Source organism: Pelobates fuscus, chromosome 5 (assembly GCF_036172605.1).
Source record: "Pelobates fuscus isolate aPelFus1 chromosome 5, aPelFus1.pri, whole genome shotgun sequence".
Classification (NCBI taxonomy): domain Eukaryota; kingdom Metazoa; phylum Chordata; class Amphibia; order Anura; family Pelobatidae; genus Pelobates; species Pelobates fuscus.
Window position 1 is genome coordinate 101,589,842 of NC_086321.1, and position 22,382 is coordinate 101,612,223.

The following is a 22,382-nucleotide window of genomic DNA, read 5'->3' on the forward strand; positions in this document are numbered from 1 at the left end:
AATTCTGTGAATACGCACATGGCTAGAGTTCTGTTTTTTTTTTTTTTTTGTTTTGTTTTTTTTAACCTTTATTAAAAAAAAGAAAACATAATTTACTACAGTTTAAATGAGCTTCCAGGTACCGACACAAAACAGAAGCAATGTGTAGGACATTCCTCTTAGGCGAAAACAAATGTGAGAAAGCAGATCCATACAGTTACATAGGTTGAAAAGAGATATGTGTCCATCAAGTTCAGCCTTCCTCACATTTTGTTTTTGCTGTTGATTCAAAAGACAGTGTTAGTGAGCATTGCTTGGGTCTGCTTTTTAAACTTCACTCTCATTCACAATTTGTTCCTTGAACGGAAGTCTGGAATTGGCCTCCAAAGCATTTATTTAGCCCTTACTTTTTATCCATTATGATCATTGTGCTTTCCAGATAAAGATGATACTGTTCCAATATTCCTAATTACGGTTTAATATATTTATCTATAATAAAAGAACCTCTTTATTTTTTGGTTTTGAGCTGCTGTAGTTTTGTATAAATGATCATAGACAAAAGTAAACATTGGCATAGAAATCTCCTTTTTGGATCCGCTTATATAAGTGCCCCAATGACATGTTTGTAGAAATGTATGCAACACACACTATGCCCATTTCCTTTTGAATGCCATTAATATACATTTTTCCTGTGCTGACTGACCTGTCATCCTATAATAGAACAAGTGGTAGCCACTTTTAGGCATGCAACATGCCTGCAAAGATGTATACACCCACGTTACTGATATTTGGCTTTAACATAATGACATCATGTACTGTGAGCAGGTGCCATATTGTACGTGGCATCCCCTATGATACTTGTCTTTTTGTTTTTTAGGCTGTGTATCATAATATAAAAGCAGCAGCCTTACGTCAGCAGCTGGAGAGCATTCATCTTGATGTGTCTAAAGCCGAAGCCTTTGCTAATGCATGGGAGAGTGCTGGGCAAGAAACTGTGGAAAAGTTTAGACAAAGGACTATGGCACCAAAAAAGGTAATGATTTCAATACCCTAAATAATTGTTCTAAAAATTAATAATCTGTTCCCTTTCTAGGAAGAGCCAATAGAGCTGTTTTTTACCTTTATATTACCTGCTACTATTGGGATTAGTCTGCCATGAAAGTGGATCTGTGTAGGTATTGGCCACCTGAAATTCTCCTCGAGAAAGATATGAGTTTCTGTTTTAAAGGAACACGCCAAGCAGCATAACCGAAAGTGCTCTCTGCCTCTCATCCTTCAAGACAGCTGGATGGCCTTGCTTGGGAACTTCCATAATCTCTACTGAGTTAAACCCTTCAGAGCAGTGCCAATTCATAGAATGAAAGCATCAACTGATCACTCTCGGTCAGTGAGATAAACCCTGCACCTCCATTCTAGAACTGTACGACTACTTATACTGGGTGTGCCAGGGCACAGTAGTGGTTATGGTGCTTGGATTGTTACCTTAAATACAGCTTCTCCTCTGCAGAGTGTATCTTGACTGTCGTAATATACTTTAAAATTAATTTTTGCAAACTTTACTCACCTGTGGTCAACTTTCCACTCTCTGCTTCCCATTTTGAAACAGCTAGGACACATTGACATCCACACAATTGGTGTAATACATTAAATATGAGAAATAATAATGCCAAATTTAGATAGATTCCCTTACAAGGTGAGTATTTGGGGAAGTGACCAGTTCACCTTAAACACGGAGCGTGTTATTGTAATAGTCTCTTTCTATGCTTTAGGGATTATACAACAAGAGCAGTTGTAGGGCAGAGTTCTGAAAATATAGAGATATCACCATGGAAATCAATGCAAGGTACCTGCTAATTGAGGCATTTTAAGAACATTGATCCCGAGAACATGGCCCAGAATAGAATATCACAGCAAATGATCTCGTCCAACAGCAGGAGATAAGAGTGAATAGAGTAGAGGGGTCAAACCCAAACTCCTAGATGACACGTTATAGCACCACAACAGTGATCGTACTACTGTAATAACTGTAAATGCAGCCTCTTTACAACTATAGATTTTATTACAAAGTAATAATTCCTTTTCATTTAACAGCCTGCTGTTCAATGCTAAATGATATTTAGTGACCTGCTGTTTTCAGACTGTTTATCTTAATATCTCCTGGCATTCTTCACATTAGTTTTTGTCACGAGGTATGAGATTTAAACCCTTGAGAGATCTCAGAATGCAGGATTTTTACTCCATTGAGCAGTTTTCTTATTATATGTTCTCATTTTCAATTTCTGGAAAATATCTAAATCTCTGAGACAGAGGCAATGTCATTTACACTTTCACAGGCAATTTTTATTATTACAGTCCAAAGGAGCATAATTGGAAAGTGTTTTACATATAGGCTACATGCGGTGGCAGTTCTGCTATTTAGATGAAGGGCAGTAGGTGTTCCATTACTTGCTTATGACTTCCCTTTTGAGAACCATAGCTGATATAGTAGTACTCCACTATTCTTGGCCCAACTGTGCTCTAGTTTTTTCAACAATGGGGATGAACATAATGCTTGTGATTAGTGTTTGTTATAGCTAATCAACACCCTCAGAGATGAGTGATATAGAAAGTATGTATATATATATATATATAAACAGTAAAGACAGATGTAAGAGGCTGAATTTGGACGCATGCCTATTTTCACCCTGTGTAACTATGTATTTATATTCATTGAACTGTCCACCTAGTCAAACTAAACAATTGAAGCAGAAGGAACTTGGTAAGAGAGCTGACCAAGAACCCAGTGGCCATTATGGGTGAATTCCAGAGCCCTGTATTGGAATGAGAATAACAACACTGTAACACTCCACTGATCTGGCCTTTATGGCAGACAGGCCTTACTGAAGCTTCTCTTTACTGCAAGGCACACTCAAGTTCCCTTTGAGATTGCAAAAAAAAAAAACACTTGAAGTACTCTAAGACAGTAGGGAACAAGTTTCTTCAAAATAAAGATTGAACTGTTATGTTTCACTTCAAAACATTGTCTGGAGACAACCAGGCACCGCTCAATGCACACACAATGCCATTCCAATTGTGAAGCATGGTGGTGGTAGTATCATGCTTTGGGGGTGCTTTTCATTGTCAGGTACTGTGAGACTGGTCAGGGTTGAAGAATGTCACGTTTACATCCGCTTATAAAAATGTGGTTAATGACATTTACTGTCCACACAGGAAAAGTTGTGCCGAGCAGCAACCTAATCCACAGAAGGGTTAATGCTGAGCAGCAATTATGCAAATGAAACCTGGTAACTGAATTTGGGGTCAAAGGCCGGTTACAGCCTATCAGATCTAGAGGAGGGGTATTTAGGCCCAGTTCTCATCCTGCTCAGTGCCCTGTCATGGTTTCCCTTGTGGTTGTCCAAGAGCGCGTTCCTGTTTATAGTTTTCTACCTGGTCTTTGGCTTTGTTTATTGACTTCTCTATATTCTGGTATCCTGACTCCTGGCTTTCCTCATCGCTGCGTCCCTTTCTGTGTTCCCTGACCTCGGCTAGTATTTTTGACTATTCTTTGTACGTTAAATCCGGCCATTCTAAGGACCGGTAATACGTTACTTATTTGTCATCCATGCTATACAGTTCTACGTGCTGGATCAAACAGTAATCCTGACAAAGAAAAGCTGAATGCAGAATACAGAGATATGTGCCTACTCTGCCTAGTTTATTAAATCACATAATTATAGTAATTAAAATAACATTACGTGTACTTTCTCAACCTTCTGGGTGTTAAATTTAGCATGTCTCATGCTTGGGTACTACTCTATAAGAGACCTGGGTGTCTAAGGGTTCTGCATGGTATTGTAGCTTTTGATAGAACTACACTCTTCTAGACAGAGATCTCAGTTGTCCCACCTGGAATTTGCTAAAGCCACTCTCCCAACTTGGGGGGTTACAGAGAGAGTGCTTCTCTCACCACTGGAACTACTACCATTCCGTTTTAGTTCCTCAGTAGCCAAAATCTATCCTTGATATTTTCACCTTTGTGAAGTTGATCTTGTTAAATAGCTTTGTTGCATGTTGACTTTAACTTGACTTCCAATCTCCATGGTGGGCATTTTTCCCTTTCAGCCTGATCTTGAAGTCAAGCATATTGAGGACCACTAATGTTTGTTTCTGTGATGGTATTGGTTGAGGTAGCAGATAGTGCCTCATTAACCAATGCTAAAATACTTTCTTGTGGCAGTTTTACAATGATCTTTGGTAGTCTAGTCCAGAGGTCAAGGACATCCCTCATATATGCATCTATGCCATTGTGCAGGACAGGTGTAGGTTGGCAATACTATAAAGTACAAGTGTGGGTATGGGAATGATTCCTCTTTATGTTCAAACATTGTGTAACCAGCTGTTTTAATGTTAGTGTAAATTATTGTCTTTTAACCACTTAAGGACAGCTGACGGAAATATTCTGTCATGATTCACTTTTATTCCAGAAGTTGTGTCCTTAAGGGGTTAATCATCCATAGTTACCACATACATTCATGTAGCCCCTCTAATTGGGTCTGCTGTAGTAGCAGGCATGCAGGTCAAGGTTCTCGCTTTGTGTCCATGAATGTGAATGTGAGAAAAATCAGTGCACAGGAAATTACAGCCAATATACTTGCAACAAGGAGATTCTTAGTCCTTAGATCTGTGTAAATAAGTAATAAGTAAATACATAAGATAATCACTGATGCAATATATCAACACTTAACACATAAAACTCACAAAATTAAAGTGGTTAAAGTACCACTCTCCACTATAGGGCTCGGGGGGGGGGGGGGGGGGGATCAGACCCTGGTGCGCATGGGCAGTGGAAACTGAAGTAAACAGTCAAGCCGATGGAGGATTTCTACTTGTATTGGAGATACCTCTGACGGACTTTACAAAGACTGTAAGCTAAAGACCTCTTTTCTCACTTGCACTCAGTTGTTTTTAAGACGGTTTTAAGAAGTTTGTAATAAAGAATGTTACCCTTCATCCGGCTACAAGTGTATCCATTGGATCCCACGGTCACCAGGGTCTAATCCCCCAGAGCCCTATAGTGGAGAGTGGTACTTTAACCACTCTAATTTTGTGGTTTTTAAATTTTAAGTGTGTTTTTTAACCATTCATGATACTTGATATATTGCTCTATTTACTTATTTACTTCACAGATCTAAGGACTGAGAATCTCCTTGTTGCAAGTATCGGGCTGTAATTTCCTGTGCACTGATTTTTCTCACGACTTTATTGTGATATAAGAATCTGTCACATTTGTGTCACTTAATATATAACACCCATTGTCACATATGCATGGGGTATGAAGTATATTTTATATATATATATAGGGATTTTATACTTTTGGTGCACCTAATTTTGTGATTTTTGGATTGTGTTTTAGTTCTATCACCAGGACTGATTTGATTGGGTTGCTGCATATTTAGATATACACAATTTTTTTTATCCTTTTATAAGTTTTTCGCGCCATCCTGCCTGTGTAGTGTTTGTCTCACTCATTGTATGTAGCCAAATCATTTCAGAATGCTCTGTAGAGATTATAGTGTTTGGGATGTTTCTTTAACTATATTCCCAAGAAATGTAGGAATTTCATGGAAAAGAAATTGTTCCCTAAAAACATCAGTTGCTTAAAAGGGATACTCAAAGTGATTAACCATGCTCTGGTCTTCCACATGGTTTAATTTACTGCATCATTTTAGTTTTCTTAAAATAGGAAGATACATTTATTCTGCAGATGGCAAAATACATTTAGGTATCTGGGGAATGTCACAGAAGATTTGTGTGAATTCATATACAGAACACATCCAACGTGCATCACTTCCTCCCTACTGCTTGGAAAATGTAATCTCCATTACCTCAACTGACAAGGATCGAGCTTCTATTACGCAGCCGACTCATTCATCAAAATTAGCAGTATATAGAAAATGTCACTGTAATTGCCACATTAAATGGGCAAAGCCAATAACCATTTACAGCAACTAATATGTGTAAGGCTTGTTTTTGTTTAGCTATAAACTTACAGGATCAAAATCATTAACTGTCATGAAGCGTATCAAAGGAACCCATGGTATAATTTGAGTTATGACTTCTCAGGAAATTGCCTTGTGTACATTCTTATAAGAGCAATCTCATAGTTACCATCATAAAGTATACACTGACGTAAGATAAATTATCTGAGGGTCCTGCAGTTCAATAAATAAGAGTGTTGTGCAATTCTCTGCATGTGAAATTATATGTTTTTTTGGTTTTTGTTAGGCAATTATAATTATTGCATCTTTTATGTTTTGCTCAATTGAAGGACCAGATCATGTCTGGAAGGAGCAAATGTATTTATTATATTTTATTTTTTTCAATTTATTTATTATGCTAGATGAATTGTTTTATTGCATTGGTTAAAAGTAAATAACTAAAGTGAATTTCAATTTTAAGGTGAAAATAGTCGAACTGGAAAAATTCTACAGCTATGCTTTCAGATCGGCTACTCTTGCCTGAAGTTTGAAATCCACTTAAATTCACTTTGAATTCTCACTTTAGTGAATAACCCTGTTAGTATTTGCATTCCTTTCAACCAATTCAAACAGGGTTATTCACTAGAGTGAGAACTTAAAGGGAAACTCCAGATCTTTTCCTGGCACTGGAGGGTCCCTCTCCCTCCCACCTCCCAACCCCCAGTTACTGAAGGGGTGAAAACCCCTTCAGTCACTTACCTGAGGCAGCGGCGATGTCCCTCGCCTCTGTCTCCTCCTCCGCGCCACTCCTCCTCTGTATTGCGTCGGCCGGTGGGTGAGACTGATCCCGCCCACCGGCCGAGGAGACCTAATGTGCATGCGCGGCAATGCCGCGCATGCGCATTATGTCTCCCCATAGGAAAGCATTGAAAAATAATTTCAATGCTTTCCTATGGGGAAATGAGCGACGCTGGAGGTCCTCACACAGCGTGAGGACGTCCAGCGACACTCTAGCACAGGTTCCCTGGCTGATGTCTCACGATCTCCAGCCTGTAAGAGCGTTGCCGTAGCTTGCACCCCCCTTCTACCCCCTGTCACTCACTGACCCTCCACCCCCCTTCTACCCCATCACTCACTGCCCCTGCACCCCCCATTCTACCCCCTGTCACTCACTAGCCTTCCACCCCCCTTCTACCCCCTGTCACTCACTGCCCCTGCACCCCCTTCTTCCCCCTGTCATTCACTGCCTCTCCACCCCCACCCTACCCCCTGTCACTGCCCCTCTACCCCCCTGCCACTGCCCCTCTACCCTCCCTAACCCCTGCCACTGCCCCTCTACGGCCCTTCTACCCCCTGTCACTGCCTATCTACCCCCTCTATCCCCTGTCACTACCCCTCTACCACCTGTCACTGCTCCTCCACCCCCTCCACCCCCTCTATCCCCTGTAACTGCTCCTCTACCCTGTCACTGCTCCTCCCCCCACCCCCGTCACTGCTCCTCTACCCCGTCACTGCCCCTCCACCCCTTACCCGATGTCACTGCCCCTCCACCCCCTTCCCCATGTCACTGCCCATCTACCCCCTGTCACTGCTCCTCTACCCACTGTCACTGCCCCTCTTCCCCCACTACCCACTGTCACTGCCCCTCTATCCCCACTACCACCTGTCACTGCCCCTCTACCCCCACTACCACCTGTCACTGCCCTTCTACCCCGTCACTGCTCCTCTACCCCTGTTACTGCCCCTCCACCCCCTTACCCCATGTCACTGCCACTCCAACCTCCTTCCCCCTGTCACTGCCCATCTACCCCCTGTCACTGCCTCTCCACCCCCCTACCCCCTGTCACTGGCCCTCTACCACCTGTCCCTGCCCCTCCACCCACTCTACCCCCTGTCACTGCTCCTTCCCCCACCCCTGTCACTGCTCCTTCACCCCCCCTCCAAAGCCCCTCCTCCCCTGCATCACCAGTCACAGCCACTCTTCCCCCAGTCACAGCCACTCTATCCCACACCCTGTCACCCACACCCTGTCACATCCCCTTTTCCTGTCATCCCCACGCACACACATGATCACACCATACACATACACTATCACCATTCCCAAACACTTTCAGCCACCACACGGCAACGCTCGATTCCATGTGGTGCCAGGACTCGCGAGAGAGCCTTAACCCGGCGGAGCTGCAGAGCCCCTACAGTGCCACCGGACCACAAGGGAATATGCTGACCACCCCTCTTCCCTGGATGCAGGTAAGAAACAAGGAGGGGAGATGGGTGGTCTCAAACTACAACCCACCCCTCACACTACAACCCACCCCTCACAATCATACACACTGCACCCCTCACAATCACACACACACTGTATCCCTCACAATCACACAACCTGCACCCCTTACACGCTGCACCGCTCACAATCACACACACTGCACCCCATGTATATTTGTATATATATATATATATATATGTGTGTGTATGTATGTATATGTATATATTTGTGTATGGATATAAAAAATACATATACACGTGGCATATTTTTGTGCTTTATAGTGCACACCATAATGCAATTGGCTGCGCAAGCCTATGCTTGTGCTAATGTGGAAGCATTAACCTGAGCAACAATGGGCACTTGTGATTGGCAGCTGACCACATTTAGCCTATCACAGTGCCATTGCGGGTATTAATCAGTATGGTTACAAAGAATTGTGCTATCTCTGCCTTAGCCCCCCAGTGGGGGCGAACTATGGAATGTCAGGGTTCCTCATTCAATGTTAAACTGCTCCAAAATATTCTTAAGGAACACTTCATATCAACATGCCTTTTTTTTATGACTGATACTGGTCTATGTGGTAAATGCAGTTCAATACATTAAAAAATGAAGAAAAAAATATGCTTTTGCAAACTATAAAACAACATTTTGGATAATGGTGACAATATGGCCCTGGAGTCTCTGGCCCCAGAGCTGTCCCAGTTCAGGCATGCAATCGTCTGTGGGTTTGTTTGCTTAACCTGCACCGCTAACTGCTCAGTTAAGCCCTAAGGTTACATTTGCTTGCTAGCAGTCTCACAAGCAACCCAGGATACATTGCAGTTGTATGTTCCGGCTGTTACAAAGTACTGTATACCAACTAGCTTGCTGCAGTGGCAATACACTTCACTGAATCTAGTTCCCCTGCATGACTTAAACTAAGCATGGATTCCAAGACCTCAACAAAAAGACAATACAACACGCTTCTTGCTGGCAACTTGTACGAACACTCTTTATTTCTTAAACCCACAGCTTTCTTAAAAAGACAACAGCACACACAGGAAAAGTATTTACACATTATTTACACCAATGAGAATACAAACTGGAATGGGATACCTGAGCTCTGACTAAGTAATGTAAATTAGATTGAGCTAATTTTACCCAGGGTCCTGTGGTCTTATCCCAGGATGCAATAACCTTAAACATTGCAAGAGAAAGACTAGTCCTTGAATTTGTTTGCTTTTATTGGGAGGTACACTAGCTCAATATGTTCTTAATAGGTATTTGACTGTATTTTAGTTCATTCGCACCTGTGAATGTTGGATAAGAGTGCCTCATGGATGACTCATTTAATACCCCAGTCACCTCTTACATATTTATTGGGGAACCTGTCACTGTATCTCTGCCATGAACTGCATATCATTCAGAGAATGTATTGTATTATATTCTGTTCAATAGCCATGTCTACATTTGTTTTAGATGTGGAAAGTACTATAATCATTGTTATTCACAGGGTTAAGGAAAAGTTTCTTTTCAATGTTTTTCAATATGTACTATTGCTCATTGTTTAAGACCCAGTGGATCTTGTTAAAGTAGCGTATTTTTTAAGATTATTGTATTTCATCGCATGCAGCCTCATGGTTTAGAGCAGCCTTCTGACCTTGTGACGCTGTATAATCTAATCTCAGTCCAGACACCAGAGATTTCATCTGAAAAGAATAGATTAAAATGTGGAAAAGCAAACTTTAGATTCTCTGCTTACGTCAGTTGCATTATTGAACGTTAATAAGATCTTATGTTTGTGCAATCAGATTTTAAGCAACGTTTAAATAAACCATTGAATGGAATTTAGTTTGGAAAAAAACAATGTCCATCATTTAAAAAGTCTGTTTCCATCCTTATGATGGGATCAATTTGCATTCTTAGCCTGATAAACTCAGAGTGAAAAGCTTTAAATATCTCATGTTGGGCTTTTTGGACTTAGTTCAGTTATATTTATACAATTCCAAAGTCCATGTGTTTGGATATACCAATGGGAACTATAATGCAGGACCTTCCTGTAAATCATTAGAACTCTCCAGGTAATATTACAGGACCTTTTTACAGATTGTATCTCCACAGTTTACATGACAGTAAGAGGACGTAAGGCCTCCATATAAAAGTTTCACTATGGCCAGCACCAAAACAACGTCATCTTAATAAAGTAGATTTGGTGTATACATTTCAATTTTACAAAGAGGGTCACTTTAATTTTACGAATGTTAGATGGGATATGGCCAGGGGTGGGTTCCAGGGGCATTAAGACAGGAAAGAGGGACATTGGTATTAGGGCCCAGAATAGGGACTGCCCCTTAAAAATAGTAAGTGTATAGATCTTGCCCTTGCAATCTCACTGCCTTTTAAGAATCACTTTGTTTATTCAGCCCCAGCAACACCTCTCCTGAATGTGGCTCACAGCCTCCCTACACACTGTCTTAAAACAGGCTCAACATTTTCAACCTCCCTTATTGCAAAGAATATGTAATTTAGGATTGCTTATCTTCTGCCCTGTTAATAGCCTGCTAGAGCCAAAGATACACAGAATCATAGTTAAGCCAAGGTAAGGATAACAAAGAGCAAGAATGGTCAAATACAGAATACAATAAATCCAATACAGTGTATAAACACACTCTCTGGTAACAAGCACCATGACAGGGTAAGGAAACCAGGACGTATATATACCCTATACTGGGTTGTGATTGGTTACAGAGGGCTGTGATGTCACAAGTGTGGCAATATCATCAAAATGCGCCATTTGTTGGCTGACATGTTTGCTGACATTATAAAAAAAGACCAGAGAAATGGTCCCTTCTCATAAATTATGTTAGAATGAGGCACTATGAAGCTAGGAACAAGTGGGAAACATATCGTGCGCATCGGAACACATAAGAGACGTCACTTTCGTGATTGCATGACACCACAAGGGACAGGTATTGTGACATTTCTTTAAGCTAAAGTTGTTTTGGTGCTTAGTGTCCAGTTATAGATATGCTGTACTATCCAATTTTAACTCTCCAGTTAGCACTCCTCTTGTGCCACATGTTATGCAGTGTTGTATGATACTGTTATGTTATGTACTGATCAGCCACAACATTAAAACCACCTGTCTAATATTGTGCAGTTCTCCACACTGCGCTGAGTCAGTGAACTCCACAAGATCTCTGAACATGTCCTGTGGTATCAGGAACCAAAAGATTAGCAGCAGATCTTTTAAGTCCTGCAAGCTGTGAAGTGGTGTCTTCATGGATAGGATTTGTTGTTCCTGCACATCCTACAGATTTCAATCGAATTGAGATCTGGGTAGACAAGGCCAAGACAACACCTTGAACTCTTTGACATGTTCTTCAAACCATTCCTGAACAGTTTTTGCAGTATGGCAGGGTGCATTATCCTACTGAAAGAGGACACTTCCATCAGGCAACACTCCTGCCATGAAGGGGCATACGTAGTCTGCAACAATCTCTAGATAGGTGGTACGTGTAAAGTAACATCTACATGAACGCCAAGACTCAAGGTTTCCCAGCATAACCCTGCCTCCGCTGGCCTGCCTTCTTCCCTTACTGTATCCTGCTGCCATCTCTTCCACCAGATAATTGACACACACTCACCCGGTCATTCACCTGATATAAGAGAAAATCGAATTCATCAGACCAGGCAACCCTGGTCCAGTTCTGACGCTCATGTCCCCATTAAAAGCACTATTGGCGGTGGACAGGGGTCATCATGGGCACTCTGACAAGTCTCCGCCTATGCAAACTGTGAAGCACTGTGTGTTCTGAGACTCTTCTGTCATGGTCAGCATTACGTTTTCAGCAGTTTGGGCTGCGTCATTGGACCAGATGGGCTGGTCTTCACTCCTGAGGTGCATCAACGAGCCCAGGGGAACCATGACTCTGATGCCCTGTTAATTGGCTGTCCTTCCTTGCACCACTCTGCATGGGCAGTTACGTCCTAACCACTGCACCTTACAAGATGTGCCATTTTGGAGAGGCTCTTACCCAGAACTTTTCACTTGCTCATTTTTCCTCCTTCCAACACATGAAATTAAAGAACTCACTGTTCACTTGCTGCCTAATATATCCCACCCCTTGACAGATTCAATTGTAACAATTAAATGAGAGGCATATTTGGGAAGGACATTTACCTATGACGAATGATCCAAGGCTCATGAAAAGGAACATATTTAATGCACAATTAAATTGTCTGGCATTTGGCAAAAATATGTACATCACTGTGACCTGAGCGCAGGCATTGTGGGAAGATTCTAGAGAAGTTTAAACATATTTAAAAAAAACAAAAAACAAACATGAACTTGTATTACTATGAGTGTGGTCCTAGAGGGATTTTAAAAACAGTCTTGCTATCATTATTGACACTGTTTTTCCTAGTTGTAATAGATTCACAGCTTGTTTTTATATGTAGTATGCTTGTGATCTTTTGTATTTGGTATGTGTGAAGAAATACAGAGGCGTGTAGCCATGTGATTACATCATTCTATTAAAAAATTTCAGATTTATTTTGTCAGATTTCCTTAAGTTTTACAATGTATTAAAACAGAAAAAAAAAAGAAAACCAAATTGTTTCTAGATTGGATGTTGCCAGTTGGACTCATGAGTAAAAATAGCTGTAAAGCGAAATTTCTAAAAACTGTCTGTCTCAACAAAAAATATTTTCCCTGTCCCACAGCAGCTTAATGTTTAAATAATGTTGTGTACATTTCTTTTCATGTTGTTGCTAATTTGCATAAATCATTTTAAAATAATATATATTTAGAATCTCCGTTTGGTTGACTTTGCGGTTTTATTTCCCCAGATGGACATCCTAAACAAATCTCCCTTGAATCATAGTTTGCCATATGCTGAAAGCAAAATATATGGCAGTGTTCATAATGAGCATCTATCTCAAAGTCCGTTTGTGTAAAAGCGGAAATAAAATATGTAATATAAGCACAAAATCTTAAAGTGGCTCTGTTATCCCAAACTTACCTTTCTCCAATCCTTTCCTCTTTTTTATTATATGTTCTTCATTTCTGATCTATTTCTGTTTTAGAACATAAGACAGAGTAGGAACTACTTGGTCTTATGTATTTTCCCTCTGCTTGACAAATTTTGACAGAGGGTGGAGCTTAAGTAAGCTTTATTTTCTTTGTCATATAAATCTTTCCTCAATACTCCCCTTTTCACCCAATCCTTCCTACGTAGCCTTGCAAGATAATTTTTCTTGACCCTGGACATCTTGTCTGGCATGCATAGGGATGTGAACATAGGAAGGAGCATGGACAGAAGAGAACTATGGCTGATCAATGCCAGTAGTAAGAAGATGACAGTGCTCACTGGGAGCATACTGAGGAATAATATAGAAAATGCAGTGTTTTACATTTCAGACTATGGATACCTCCACTGGCCAATCCTCAGATGGCTGCTAGAGGTGCTACCTGGGGCAGTGCTGCACAGTGTGCAATACTGCCATTCAGTGTCTCCACCCTCTGCATGCAGACACTGAACTTTCCTCAATGAGATGCATTGATTCAATTCATCTCTATGAGGAGATGCTGATTGGCTAGGGCTGTGTTTGGCTGGTGCTTGCTCTGTCCCTGATCTGCCTCCTGGGCAGTCTCAGCCAATCCTCAGGGAAAGTATTGTGATTGGCTCACATAATCACTTCTGATGATGTCAGCAGACAGCAGGCAGATCAGGGGCAGAGGCAGCAGCTGCAGACTTGAATACAAGTAATATGTTACTATATTTATGAAGGCAAGATGGGGCAGATAGGCCAAATGTTGTTCATTTAACCCCTTAAGGACCAAACTTCTGGAATAAAAGGGAATCATGACATGTCACACATGTCATGTGTCCTTAAGGGGTTAATATTTCCTATATGTCTTTTTCTCTGTATTGATAAATAATAGTATTTAGCAATAAACATTTGAATTTGCTAACTTACCTTAGCTGCTTCTATTTACAGAAAGGGGAAGATTTTTGTTTTCAAAGTGTAGTGCTCTGAATATTAACTGCACTAAATTAGCCATGTGACAAGTGCCAAAATAATATAATGCACATTTGCCACGTTTCAGGTAATTGCACATCTAATCAAAGTATAGAATTCACACCGTGCCTTAATGGGAGGTGAAGATAAATGCCAAGCCTGCATCAAGAAAAAAAAGGTGGACTTGGTAACCAGCTCATGCAGCAGATATCTATTTTGCTGTGAACTAATCTTTAGTTAATGCATTTATTTTGCTCCATTGTTTTTAGATTTCATTTTATAAATATCTGTTGGCACAATCCATGCTAGAAGCATTTTATGCCTGTTTTCACTACTGGGGTAAGTAGCTGGTTGCATTGAAGTGAAAGCATTATCAGTGCATATAATTTGAGACAAATTCACATGGAGTGTTCGTGTAGCCACATTGATTCTACATATGTCACTATATTGTTTAGTTTCTAACTTAGGTCTAGCCCATATAGTGATGGAATTTAAAGTCTCTGTCACCAAAAACAAAAATGATCTAATTTGTGTCCGAAACTCCTTTTTTTAAATTTATTTTAATTTGGTCCTAACCAGTTGAGTTTTTGTAAAATCCATACGGAGAACCAGAGACGACTAATAGCATTCAAGTTGACAAAACTTCACTTGACTTTCCATTACATTAAAAAAACGAAAAAAAAAAAAACTTGAACTCAGGAGTTCTTTTTTTTTTTTTTTTTTAAATGTGATTTGTAATGAACAGGTTAAAGGACATATATTCATGGTCGGTTTCTGTTCAGTTGTCACTGTTTCCATGGAAATGGGATGATTTGGGCACATTGTCCAACCTTCAATTTTCTCTAATGTCTTTCTAGTGTTTTGATGACACCCATGTGTACTGGCAAATTGTCATTCCCTCCTGATATGCTATTGTTTATAAGTAATTATAATGTCACCATTTGTCAAACAGTTAAAGAATACAAGTGCAATTAGTGCACAATAACTCCCTTATCTGTAGTATTCAACAAAATATTTCTTTGTTTCATTTTTCAGAAGAAGCATAATTATTCCCGAGTACTTGATTACAATGAATAGCTGTTAAATTGTCTATATTTTTTCTGCTGCAAAGCACTATCTATTAAAGGTTAATTATCTACCGCAAGTACAAGTGTGCCAACCTGTCATTGGTACAGTAGAAATGTTTTGTAGGAAACCTCTGCTTAGGTTGGGGAAGGTTTGCACCTACTCTATTGTTTATCTTCTTTAACGAACACCTTGTTTTACCTCTCCCTAGGCTTGTCAGATCTGTAATGCATTCCCAATGTTTGTTTCACTCTGTTGAGCAGTACATGAAAAGTTCTGCCCTGCTTCATAAGGGGGAATGAATTGCTTGTTCAAACAGAGACCCCAAAGTAACCATGTCTATCTACTTTTTATTGTTTGCCTAAAGTGCACAAATCACTAACCGATCCGACCGGTAGGCCGATAGTTTCTGGTTGTGATAACCTAACAAAGAATGTAAGCATTTATGTGGATAAAATTCTGTCCCCAGTAGTACAGAAGCTACCATCTTTCCTTAGAGATACTAAACAAATGTTGCATTTATTGACCAACCTTATTTTACCCCCAAACGCTATCCTGTGCAGCCTTGACGTGGAGGCCCTTTACAGCTCAATTCCTCATAACCTAGGTATTAAACATACCCGTGAACTATTAAATCTTGAAACTGACCTACCTGAACATTATGTGAATTTTGTGATGGAATTACTTGAATTCATTTTGACTCGTAATATCTTTCTGTTCAATGGCAAAATCTTCCACCAGACCACTGGTACAGCTATGGGGACGTCTTGTGCGCCCTCATATGCCAATCTCCATCTAGGCTGGTGGGAGAGGTGTATTAGGGCAGATCCCAAGCTGAAATCATACACTAATCAGATCTTCTATTGGAAAAGATACATCGATGATGTGTTTTTGATTTGGCTTGATACATCAGAGAGATTCAAAGAATTTGTATGTCTGCTGAACAGCAACGATTTTAACTTACGATTCACTAGTGAAGTAGGGGGTCAAAACCTTTGCTTTCTAGATCTAGCACTACAGGTATCTAAAGAAGGCACAATTGAAACAACCTTGTACAGAAAGAAGACAGCCTCAAATAACCTGCTATGCTGGTCTAGTCATCACCCCATATCACTCAAATCCGGTATCCCAATAGGCCAATATTTGAGACTTTGACGAAACTGCTCCACGATGGAGGAGTTCAAATTAAAAGCAAATGAGCTGCGTCACATGTTTAAGGCCAAAGGTTACCCAAATAGGTTTTGAAAAGAGCCTATCTGAGGGCAATCCACACTGAACGGGAAACCCTAATTACAGATGGGGGTCGTAAGACTGAGGAAAATAAAATACGCTGCATCGGTACATATGATGCAGGATGGGACACTATGCTGAATGTCTTTCAAAAAATTTGGCCTATCCTCCAATCAGATAAGCATCTGAAGGAAATTCTGCCATCACTCCCTTCAATTACAGCACGGAGGGGCAAAAACTTGAGAGATATCCTAGCACCTAGTCACCTCTCAACTACGTCCCCGTCAGGTTATTTTCAAAAATACCTACCAATGGGTTCTTTCCAATGTGGTCACTGCAGTGCATGCCCGTTTATTACCAAGAGGGCCTCTGACAGCAAGGGCTTAATGAATTTCAAACCATGTTCCTTCTTTAATTGTAACACAACAGGAGTAGTTTACCTACTGTCTTGCTCCTGTGGCCTAAAATATGTAGGCAAGACCTTTCGCCACTTTAAGCTAAGGATACGTGAACATGTCAATTCTGTCAAGAGACGTTTGGAAACACCCGTCTCAAGGCATTTACATCTACATCACAATCACTCCTCGGCAGGCATCCGGTTCATGGGTCTTGAACATGTACCACAGCCTCCTAGGAAAGGAAACTGGGACCTAAAACTAAGACAAAGAGAGGCGTTTTGGATTTACCATCTCAAAACGCTATCTCCCCTGGGGTTAAATGAAGGGTTTTCATATTCCCCGTTTATTTAAAGTACTGCAATAATTCTGATAATAAATGGTATCTTAAGTTATGCCTGTATATATGTATATATTCTTTATTTATTTCTATTAATATTTGGTGTTCATATGTCCATTTACTTTACTTGTATTATAGGTCTAAGAGTTTAGGGGTCTGTTTTGTGTTTGCAAAACTAATGGGTTACTATTTACAGTGGCAAAAACAAAAATAATTGTCGGCTTTTGTGTATGATTGCCCATATAGCCATTGTACTTATCCCTTACTGGTTTACAACGGTTATAAGTTGTTTCTTTAATTGTACTAAAGCTACACAATACAGCCATAAGAATCAATCCACATACTTGACCTATATGACACAATTTGGACATTCCAAGGGTTAATTGTTAAGCTATGGATACTGCCCTTTAGACATAGTAAGTATCCATTTATATCTGTTCCGAGCGGGGCACTCAAAGGGTTAATTCCCTTCCACCTGATTATGTTCAGCTTTCTGTTCTGGCCACCTCTGACATAGAAATGTGGGCTGACACTATGGTGTGTTACACCACACCCCCACAGCCCCATTCGCAGGAGGACCAGAGCAGCTTAGACACAATCACAGGTGATTACAATAAAGCTTATGAGCTTAAGGTATAAATTAAGGTATAAATTTACCCGGACAGTTTCTGCTCACTGCTGATACCCCTGAGGACGGCGTGTGGTCACGCCGAAACGTATGTCGGGTTCTTCTGTGTTTTTAATACTCTTTGAGCACTTTGCTCTGAGCACCTTTTTCATTTATGTTTTTCTAGCATGTGTATGTAACCTGGGGCTTCAGATGTTATGACAGCATTTAGATTAGAACACCCACGAAGGTGTTTTATAGGAGATAGGGTATTAGCATAGCACTACTGTTTGGTTGGGAGTGTGTGTTTCTCCCTTTCCCTGTTCTCTCCTACTGCTTTGTTACCTGAGTTATGTATGGGGGTACATATTGCCTTCTATCCCCTCTCCGTTTTTTGTGAGGGTTCCTTTTGGCTATTAGGCTCTTGACTAGCTCTGTTCCTCCCATACATATTTCTCCCTATATTATTCTGTCCATCACTGATAACCCAGGTTTTTAATAGATTTCAATAAAGGCTTTTTTATTTTTTTGGCAACTACACTACTGTTGAGATTGGACTGGGTATTTACCCTCTGGGCGGTCTTTATATAAGACATCCCTTTTGGTTTTTTTTTTTTTTGTTTTTTTTTTTCTTCCTTTTTTCTACAAAGTATTTTTTTAATTGCCCTCCACCATTTTCAGCATGTAATTCTCTACAATCTGCAAGACGTGCCTCTAAATGTCCTACTGTATTTCATGGTTGTTATTGTGGTTTATTTTTTGCAGTTACTCTCAATTGTTTTATGACGGTCTTTTTATGTTATTTATCTGTGTATTGTACATGAATCCAAAATAGAATGGCAGATAAACTATACCATTCATTGTGGAATTAATGATTAAACTCTCTTCACCCGAAACATCGATTTTCACTATCTCCTTTTCCATTGAAATGCCATTCTGTGGTTCAGAGTTGGTCATATATTTATTGAGTTATTGTAAGATAGGATCTTTACAATCATATTTAACTTTGTTATATTGTAAAGCATTTGTGTCATTACATTTGTGATGTCAAGCTAACACTATTGATTTGTGTGTCGTCTTATAGCACAAATAATGTGCATTTTGAGGGAAAAACACACGTGAGTTAGTGAATTAATTTATTTTACCATTATTAAAAAATATATATATATATTCTTTACTCTTCTTCAAACATAGTATACTCCTCTTTTGTTCTAATAATTTGTCATCTAAAAATCTATTGAATAAATTCCACTAAGTAGCTATTGGTATACGAAACCTGAATATTAGGCTGGTTTACAAAAACAATTGTAAATATGTAAGTGAACCATGACAATAGAGTTATAAATAAATGACCAAAATATTCTACGATTTTTGAAAGTTTTCTGAGTTGTGGGGCACGGGGTTGGCAAGAACAGTAATGAGTGATTTCTTGTAAATCTGTCTTCATATTGAATTTCAGGCTCATATAGTTGGGATGACCTCTGGACTCATTTTTGTTACACAGGCTTCTTGTGATAATGGTGGCATAATGAAAATGATTAGGAAACCTTGGAATATATTGCACTCAGATCCATTTTTTGCAGTTTTTCCGAAAGGCACTATATATAATAGTTGCAGTGTAACATTACCAAAGAAATCTCAAAGGCTCTCAATCCTGAGGACCTAAGAGTTCATGAGTTGTTTTACATACAACAATTTGTACTATAAAAGTGGCAGTTGAGTTTGCTACATTGTATAATATCACTTGCCATATATGTGCTTTGCTTGTGGCTTACCCTTTGTTTTAAAGAAACAATGCAGTGTTCCCAATACACACATGTATTCCTAAAGCTACAGTGCTATCCTCACTATTTAGAAGTTTGGGCCTCCCTCAAGGGTTAAACGTGAGATTTTAATTACCTTATGTCCTGTGGCATGCTGTTCCAGCGGCTGCCACCCGCCTCTTTGGCGGAGATCATTAATCTTGATGATCTCAGCCAATCCAATGCTTCTCCATAGAGAAGCATTGGGTGGCAAGTGCATATACACAACAAAATAGCACTCTGTGCCAATCTACTAGCAGCATTTGATTGTATGTCAGAGTCTGACTCTGTTGTTCAGCGAATGCGCCTCTTGTGGCTGTCAAAAAGACCGCCATTAGAGTTGTATTAGCCCTATAATAAGACCAATAAAACCAATGCCCTATCTACAAATGGCACTGTTTTACATTGCAGGGCTAAAAGGACAGGACAGGTGCACCAAGACCACTTCGTTGAGAGAAACTGGCCTGGGTGTCGTTAGCGGTCCTTTGATATAAAAGTAATGTGATGTTAGTCACCATCATTGGAGATGGAAAATGGACACTCTATGTAGGTCCCCAGATTACTCTTATGTTTTGGTCACTCTGTGCCCATTATAGGTGCAGGGTTTGTATAATGTATTTATTTTTTGTTTGTTATTTTACTTCCCCTTTCTCATGTCTTATTGTTTTCCAATGGGACCAGGGACACTTCCAGACCAGTTCAAACTGGCTGCCCTGTGTGACGGATCTTGTCCTGAACCCATAAAACTGGGACTTTTGATTCTGTTGCTTAGAATGTCTCTTCAGTGTTAATCACTTTTATTATTACATATAAATTTTGATGGGATAGAAAATGATCTATTTCTTTGGACAGTACATTACTTAATATATTAATACCTGCTAATCCCTACATTTGCTAGTCGTTCAGCCTACACGTTCCAAAATTATTTGCAGATTAAAATGTCATAAAGATGACAGTGTCCATTTAATTCCTCACCTTAAATGCCTTTGGGAAATGTGTTCATGTCAGATTATTTTAATAATACTGCCTTATTTTAATTGTGATAAATATAGCACAAAAAATATGCTGAAATTAATGATGGGAAAAAAGCCATTTTATTAAACTCTACTGGCAGTGATAAAAATTTAAAGATTCACTAATATCAAACTTTTAAATTATCCTTCCACTTTCAAAACTACCCAAATAGATTTCATGGAGCAGCATTTCAATGATGTAATTAACCTGTTTGCTTGTGGCAGGAGATGAAATACCTAATTTGTCAAACTCCGCTGCTGTTGAGGCTAATTATGTTTTTGTTGCCGAGCCACTAATCTTTGCAGGTCAATAAATGGCTGCAGAATGTTTATAGAATGTGTTTGATTGGTAGACATTCTTTCCTCTCAAAAGCAGCACAAGAACATGGAGGGTAATATTTTGTCTGTTAAATGGAATTACTCTGATGGTAAATAGTGGCCAGTTGCACGTATTAAAATGCTCATTCTGTGTTGCATTGTAAGAAGAGAGAAATTGGGAAATTAAGAAATATACATGTATTTAAAATATGAAAATTATATGTGTACATGTAAAGTGCATGTTCACATTTGAATGGTGAGTTTGACAAAATGCTTGGGCTCTGGAAGGAGCCATGTCTGCATCAGCCACATCAGGTTTTCTCTATTTGGAGAATCCAAATTGCTCTGTAGAAAATGTCTGCTGAGTGCTCACTGCCAATGACTCGAACCTGCATCGGCTGTGCTTTATTCTACAAAGACATCTAGCTTCTCCTGCTGGGTAAGACTGGATGCAGAGGATGTGGCCACAAGCTTCCAGCAGGAGCTAGTTATCTTGTCAAGTCATGCTGAAATAGTTTAACATGTTACTGTGGAAAAGTGCCAGGACCCTGGCACAATAACCGCTACAACAGGCTTCAGGATTGACCTGACCTTAACACACAAACCTAGGTAAATGCTAGGAAGTTATGCATCCGGGTCCTTAGAGTGGCCAGGCTAGCACTGAGATTATAGCTAGAAAGTATGCAAGCAGACACAGAATAAGCGTTAACATACCGAGGTCAGGGTGACAGAGATCAAGAATGGTGAGACAAGTCAAGGTCAGAAAACAGAATAATAAATAATATACAATGCACTGTTGGGTAAACCGAAACCATAGCAAGGAAACAAGGACAACCAGGAAGTATAGATACCCCGTACTGGGTTGTGATTGTTTACAGAGGGCCATGATACACATCATCAAAAACTACCACAAAGACTGGCATTATAAAGGTAGACCAATGGGAGGGTTCCGTGTCATATGTGATGTCATAATGAGGCACCAGGAAACTAGGTATGAGTGGATGTGCATCAGAACACAGAAGAGACAGGTATTGTGTCAGTAGGTTTGTGCAGTGTTCCTTTAATCTTATGGATTTTTATTATTGGCAAATACAATATTTTGGAAACACCGTAATACTCTATATCACACGAGAGGAAAAGATAGAATGGGAAAAGGGGGGTACAAATATCATTTTTTTAGCTTTGCTCATAAGCTATTATTTTAGCCTTTGTCTTATCGAGATCTTTTCTCTCAAACAAGCATTATTATTGCAAATGTTAGCTTTAGTGAGGTCTGCTATAAACCAAGCTGTTTTTTTTTGTTAAATGTTCTTATATATTATAGTACTATTTTTTTGGTACACTAGTAAAGAATATTGTCATGAAATACTTTTAGAGCATTGTTGAGTCCAACAATATTAGGCT

General features: G+C 39.8%; 1 protein-coding gene across 1 annotated transcript in view; it reads left to right on the top strand.

The window, feature by feature from the left end:
- COMMD10 (COMM domain containing 10) overlaps nt 1-22,382 on the top strand; it is a 392,963-nt gene that overhangs the window by 35,753 nt on the left and 334,828 nt on the right. The window contains exon 5 of the mRNA XM_063456932.1: nt 857-1,012. Within this exon, the coding sequence (XP_063313002.1) occupies nt 857-1,012 (156 nt within the window). The remainder of the gene's footprint in view (nt 1-856; nt 1,013-22,382) is intronic.